This window comes from Priapulus caudatus, unplaced genomic scaffold (assembly GCF_000485595.1).
Source record: "Priapulus caudatus unplaced genomic scaffold, Priapulus_caudatus-5.0.1 Scaffold725, whole genome shotgun sequence".
Lineage (NCBI taxonomy): Eukaryota > Metazoa > Priapulida > Priapulimorpha > Priapulimorphida > Priapulidae > Priapulus > Priapulus caudatus.
Window position 1 is genome coordinate 118,065 of NW_014577786.1, and position 7,574 is coordinate 125,638.

General features: G+C 50.1%; 1 protein-coding gene across 1 annotated transcript in view; it reads right to left on the reverse strand.

Moving 5' to 3' along the window:
- Positions 1-7,574, reverse strand: part of LOC106813091 (ankyrin repeat domain-containing protein 17-like) — a gene marked incomplete at its 3' end in the record, with an annotated part of 55,351 nt that overhangs the window by 27,469 nt on the left and 20,308 nt on the right. The window contains 4 exon segments of the mRNA XM_014817146.1: positions 2,307-2,390; positions 2,899-3,112; positions 3,493-3,582; positions 6,150-6,251. Of these exon segments, the coding sequence (XP_014672632.1) occupies positions 2,307-2,390; positions 2,899-3,112; positions 3,493-3,582; positions 6,150-6,251 (490 nt within the window).

Here is a 7,574-nt window from a genome sequence, read left to right on the forward strand (position 1 = left end):
TCAGGATCACACTTCCAGACGTACCTTGCCGAAATGGGGCCGGCATCAGCAGGAGTACCTTCATGCTTGTCCCTGACTGTCGATGTCCCGCACCGGCCGCGTTCACCAGTAGCTGACGACGTCCAAGTGACTCACGGCTACGAACGACGAAAACAATGACCAACCGATCGGCTGTGGGTGGAAACAATCGCGAAAGCCGCTACGCGGTACGCTCACCGCTTGTCAAGGATGGTTCAGCACATCTGGAATTGCTCACGCGATGCGATTCCTCCTTTAATCTCGGACTACCAAGACAGCAGGGGCATCTAAGCTAATGACGAGCACAACCGATACACACGCTTCAATTTCAATCAACTACCACACTACCGGAGCTTAATTAATGTTTTAATGATGAACACAGATAATAGCCCGCGTGTACACCACAACAGTTACAGTCAGACGACAGAAATTGCAAAATACATACGTGTTTCACACTCGATGCCAGACTAGCAACCGCCAGTATGATAGTATCTGGCGCACGATAGACCAGTAACTGCCAGCGTGCCCACACGAAAAGCCACGCTTACCTTGACCCCGCATTAAACTAGCGGTAAACAAGAAGGGTATTAAAACCAGTCCGAAAATCTCCGGCACCCTAGCAGAACAATCGCCAGCGCCCCGCGCGTGTGCGTTACACGTTACATTGGCCGGCTTAGCGTGATTGGCGCCGTGCCTTCAACAGTGGACCGCCCCCCTAGGAAAGAATCGAGGACAGCTCTGCCACACAAAGATGCCAGATTCACAAACGCCAAGCCCCGCCCTCTGGTAACCGCTACTCCACAGCAGCTGTGCGTCCACACTTACCCGCCGTTCTTAGACGCCTTACATGCACCCGCTGTACCAGCCATGCGCGTGCATCAACACGAACGTTACCACCAGTCTCACGCCCCCTCCCTCATACCAGGCCAGCTAAGCAGCGTGCATCAACGTTACGCCCCCGGGGGTTGCAAGCGCCCTCTCATAAGTACCGCCCACGCTAGTCTAAGACAGCTCGTGCATCACACCTCTACCCAGTTGCCAGCCGCCCTCTTAGTACCGCTAGCTAAGCAGCCTGCCGTCACCACGTTACCGTTGTCAGGCCCGCCCTCTAGTACCCTAGCTAAGCAGCGTCATCACCCGTTACATGTTGCAGGCCCGCCCTCTACGTACCCTAGCTAAGCAGCGTGCATCACACGTTACGTGCAGCCCCCGCTCTAGTAACCTAGCTAACCACGTGCGGCTTGATCACACTTCCGGTTGCCAGGCGCCGCACTCCATAGTACCCTACTAAGGCAGCGTGCATCACACCTTACCGAGGTTGCGGCCCGCCCTCTAGTACACTAGCTAATGGCACGTGCAATACACTTTACGGCCGTTTGCAGAGCCGCGCGCCTGCTAGTACACTAGAGCTAAGAACAGACGTGAGCAATGCCACACACGTTAACGGTTGCAAGCGCCGTCTCATACGCCTAGCTAACACGTGCATCAACACAGTTACCGTTGCAGGCCCGCCCTCTCAGTACCACTACTAGAGCAGCGGCATCACACTTACCGTTGCAAGAGCCCGCCCTCAGTACCCTAGCTAAGCAGCGTGCATCACACGTTACGTTGCAAGCCAGCCCTGCTAGTACGCCGCTAGCTAAGCAAGCGTGCATCCACCGTCTATCAGCGGTTGCACGGCCCCGCACCCTACATACGTACCCCCACTAGCTAAGCACATGCATCACACGTTACCGGTTGCAGGCCCGAGCCCCTAGTACCTACTAACAGCGTGCATCACACACGTTACCCCGCCGTTGCAGGCCCGCCCTCCTAATTAACCTAGCTAAGCAGCGGCGCTCACCACGTTACCCACGTTGCAGGCCGCCTCACATAGTACCCCTAGCATAACAGCGCGCGTCCACACGTTACCACCAGTTGCACAGGCCCGCACCTCCAGTAACCTGGCTAAGCAAGCGTGCATCCAGACGTTCGTTGCAGGCCGGCCTCTAGTACCCTATGCTCAAGCACGTGCATCCACCACGAACAAGCGACGCCAACGGACGTTCGTTGCACAAGCACCGCTCTCCATAGCTAACACCAATAAGCCCTGAAAAGCTAAGCAGTCCGTGGCGTTGTATGTTACCGTTGCAAGGCCAGCATCAGCGGAGACGTTTCCTCGTGCTTGTTTTTTCACGTCGACACATGGCGCCTGCGCTGACAGCAAGCAGCTCCACGAAGCGGTAGTGGCCCTTGTCTGCGGCGATCGTGAGCGCGGTGTCGCGTGACGACGGCACGGGCGCGGCGTTCACGTCCGCTCCCTTGTCCAGCAGCACGCGGCCCACCTCCACGTAGCCGCCCGACGCTGCCTCCATGAGCGGCGTCAGCCCCGTCTGTGTCGCAGCGACGAATGACAAGAGAGCATCCGGACGTTAGAGCGATCGTCGACGACAATTGTGGTTAGAAACTTTTTTTTTGCCGGGCAGAGGTTTTACTAGAGAAAACGGTAGGCAGCTAATTTCCTCATTCGCAGACAGAATCTTTGGTGCTGTTACTATGGGATTGTTTTAAGGGGTCTAATGGGGAGTTTTTGGCAAGTATTTGCTGCCAGCGTTGAGAGCAGGCAGCAAACTGATCCTAGCAGTCAGCAAAACTGCTGCTTGCTGCCCTTACCTTCGAACCCTGACCAATTCTGCGTTACCAATAGTGCATTTCAAAATGAGGCTTCATTTCATTGGCCATCGTTGCCCACTACGACATACTGTGCGGGGTAATAACGTTGCACAATCCATCAGATACCCTCAACGACGCATTCTACGATTCGCAACGAGTCGTATCGCTGCCACACGAAACCGGCGAGAAACGAGAAAAATGACGAGAAACGAGAACGCAGTGTGTTACCTTCGCCCGGTGTTCGACGTTGGCCCTGCGATCCACGAGCAGGCTGACGACCTCGTGGCGACCTTGGAAGCAGGCGAGGGTCAGGGCCGTGTTGCGGTTGGTTTCGATCTGCGCGTTGATGTCCGAGCCCATGTCCAGCAGCAGCTTGACCGCCGCTGTGTGCCCGTTCATCGCAGCCAACATGAGAGGTGATATGCCTAGCTTACTGCCAGTCCTACACAACCCAGCAACAACAGTCAGTGATATCAGATAAAATCAGTCATGGATGACAAGAGGGTCATCAGGGTCAAAAGGTACATCAAGGGAAAGGGAAAAGAAGAAAGAATGAGATAGTGATAGAGTGATAGAGTGAGAGAGAGAGAGAGACAGAAAGTGAGGTAGTGAGAAATACATTATATCAGACTTATTATATTATACTATATTATATTTATTACTCCCGCTACTCCGGTATATTATACAGGAGAATTATCAACTACGATTCTTTCCACCCTCACACCCAAGTTCCACACAGTCCTACTACAGAGCTAGTGAGCGTAACCGCGGCAACCCGCGCGTCCTCCGCCGCTCCCCCCGACCCCGCCCGCATGCGCGCACCTTGAGTTGATCTCGGCAGCATGCTGCAGCAGCAGCTTGATGATGTTGACGTAGCCGCCGGACGCGGCGAGGCGGTTCGAGTTGCCTGGCCTGGCTTAGATTACGAGGCAGGGACGAGAAGTCGATCCCGTAATTGCAATAGCTCATTGTCTCGAGCTATGTCAAAGGCGAGCTAAAACCTATGTATCTATGCTCCTGGTCCGACAGCATTCTACTAGCTCTTTATCCTGTTACTGATGAAGGACTCTTACATTGCATGTGGTTAGGACGCAGCACAGTTCGGTGACGCAGCTGAATCAGTTGCACTGTTGGTGTATTATTAACCGGAAGGTAGGTGGGGTGGGGGTGGAGGTCCTTCGGGCATCCTTGGTGCTGGCCTACGAGGTGTACTAGAGGGTTGGGCTCCCCGCGAGGAAGCAGCGTTTATTCTATAAAGAGTACATTCTACAGTTTGGAAGATTAGAGGATTGGGGAAATATTCGTAACATTTGATAATGGATGCATAAAGGAAAACAATGAATGTGATCATGGTTTTTTAAATATTAATATCATTTGGTTTATTAACATGGGTCATTAGGACCTCTTGAGTGAGATTGGGGACCTATATTGAAGGGTTACATGTCATCGGGTAGGACTTGCGTATGTCGTTCCCTATGATTTCATAATTTCTAGTAGTCTGTGTCAGCTGGACGTGTGTGGCTATGGTAGTAGAGGTCCGAACATTCAGTTTTTACTATTGCCTGGCTAATCGTTTTTGAGACTTCCTCCATACTGTTTTCGGCGAACGTGCATGGTCCTTAAGCATTTCTTTTTTGCTATGGATCTTTCTGTGTCCCCTCGGAAGCATCCATGCGTTTAACAATTCCAAACGATAGTTTGTAGTGCCGGGTGAAAAACTACCAGACATACAGAACTGCACCACCAGGTCATCACCCTTGACGGGTCATACCTAGCCACGGCGTATGAGCGATTTTTTCCACGCTGGCTGGAAGCGTACGCACCTTTTGTCTTAATGAAGGCAAGCTGGCCATCTAATTTCTCCTCCTGCGACTTACGTTTGGGACGGTGAAGGAGCGAGCTCCGTCCAAAATATCTTCCACATAATCAACCTTGATGTTAGTATTGGATAAGGGAATGTACCTACTAACTACTATGCTTCCTAACTATAGATAACATTTGTATGCGACTTGCTTCAACTGTTCAAGTAAAACACGCATGCGATGTGGTTGCGATTAAATACCTCGCTATGCAGAGCGTATAACTGATTAGTTGTGTCATTTATACAATCAGAACCGTGTTGTTCTATATCAACAGCTTACTGTCCAACGATCGATAGGTAGACTGGTTCGTGGCCCCATTGTTTAACAAATGTTTGTACGGGCATAGGTCTAGCGTGCTTAGAGCGTGCTAGCCGTCTACTTGTACTAGCGCGTCTAACAGGGGAAACTTGTTGATGGCAATCTACTACATAAATGGGGGAATCTGTCTGTCACTCTGTCCGTCTATCTTCTGCGAGACCCCCCAACACCATAATTAATATATTCTGAATGCAGCATGCATGTGACGACCATGTAGCTACCATGCTGTGAATCAGCATGATGTGACGACCCAGCTAGTGAGTTATATAGCTCTTTGGATCTTGGTTGAGAGAAGCTGCCGCGGGAAGACTAAGTAAAATCGATTGGGAGAATGGGAAATTGGCGGTGAGGAACGGGGAAAATAACTAGTCCACAGGACTAACGGCTATGGGGCATTTAAATAGTCCCTGCTTATTTTTTACTAGTCTCGACTGAACGGACTAGGCGTTAGTGCCGAACTCTGCGGCGGGCGAATCCAACCCACCGTCTAATCCATTCCATCCATCAATCACCAAAGTTTGGCGTCCGTTCATCCCCCACCCGTCTATCCATCCATACCATCAATCCAACCCACCCGTCGGCCATCCACCCGTCATCGCATCTCATACCTCATCCACCCACGGCTCGTCCAATCTATCTATCGCAAACATGCATCCAACAATGCTATACGATGAAAGTCTTTGTTGGTTATCACACATACCATTGCTTCCTTAAGGCCTAAAAAAAAATAAATGATGTGTTTCCGAGAGACTGGTCTTGGAAAAATTAGGTAGTTTAGTTAAGGTTTTTTAAATAAAAAAATCTGAAAATGTCAAGTGTTCTCAGAGGTGAGGTGATTACCATATTCTAGAAGTTTATGATTTATTTTTTTTATTAATAATTGAATTGATTTTTTTTTTAATTTTTAATTTTTAATTATTTTTTTTTTTTTTAAAAATGGTCACCCTAATTGCTAGGTAGGGTGCGGGTTCTCCGGAAACATCTTTTTTTTAGCCTTACTACAGTTCGCTCTCATTAATTTAGCTTTCTTTTGCCACTAACACACACTACGGTGCACTCAAGTCTGCGCCAAACAATTATCCATTAACACGTAATCAGCACGTTTCAAGCTTTCGTTAATCGAGTGAAGCAGAGCGTTGAGTAAATAATGTAATGTACCCCCCGAACACCATCCAATCACTCCCTCACCCCCCCCCCACCGGCCCCCGCTAAACAACGGACAACACGGCGATTCCACCCTGTCGTAATGTCACCGTCGGTGCATATCCCGACGCGGCGCGCAATACGCTCGATAACAACCTTGCCTCGAGGGCAACCCGACTTAAACAACAGAGCACGATCGTCGCACGGAAACTTTTCGCGCCGGCAAACTCCGTCGCACAGCACGTCTCGAGGAATGCCCTGCGAGAACGAAAACCCTGAAAAGAGAGCCGATATAACTATACTCCTAAAGATATAGAGGCCGATATAAGAAACACTGCTTGTGTAAGAGAGCGCACACAGTACCTGGGCTAACTCGTACAGTAAACCGGCAAAGAACAGGGCAAGGGACAGGAGCTTCTCTCCTTCCTGCGGTCGTCTCCTGAACGTTCTCCCTCCCTCTAGCAGCTCTGCGCACGTTCCGCGTCTCCCTCGTGGCAATGCATCAATCAACGATCGACTGCGGAACGTACCGCGGGAACGGCAATTCAGTAGCGGAACGCGGCGGCGATTAGATGAACACGCAATTCTAAAAACGCCCGCAAAACAATCCACAGAGTCCAACGACTGACTACGGAACGGCAATCAGTACACGAAACACGGCAGAACGATTAGCAGGAACAACGCTGTTTCTAAAATCAGGGCAAACAATCCCACAACTGACTAGCGAAACGGCGATCGTACGGAACGCGGCAAACGATTAGATGAACAACGCAGTCTAATCCGTCAAACCACCAACGGACCGACTATGGGAACGGCAATCAGTACAGAAACACAGTGGCATTCAGAGAACAACGCGGCTCTAATACCGTGAACAACCGCGACGTCTGCCCCCCACCGCTCACACGTGCACGCCAGGGCAGGATTGCGTGCATCGTCATAGCATCGGAAAGGCTGTATCGTGATAGCTATACGTACGCAAACGACGCTGTATCGTGATACTATACTGTACCGAAACGATGCTGTAATCGTGATACTATACTGTACCGCAAAACGATGCTGTAGTCGTGATACTGTAGCTGTACCCGCAAAACGATGCTGTATCTGATAACTGTATGTACGCAAACGATGCTGTATCGTGATACTATATCTGTACCGCAAAACGATGCGTATGTGATACTAATACTGTACCGGCAAAACGGATGCTGTATAGTGATACTATACTGTACCGCCAAACGATGCCTGTATCGTGATACTATACTGTACCGGCAAAACCGATGCTGTATCGTGATACTATCACTGTACGCAAAAACGATGCTGTATCGTGAGTACTCTACTGTAACCGAACGCAAAACCGATCTGGTATCGTGATAACTATAACCTGTACCGCAAAACCGATGCTGTAATCGTGATACTATAACTGTACCCGCAAAACGATGCTGGTATCGGTGATACTAATACTGTCCAGCAAACGATGCTGTATCGTGATACCTAACGTAACTGTAACCGCAAAACGATGCTGTAATCGTGATACTAATACTGTACCGCAAAACGATACTGTATCGTGATACTATACTGGACCGC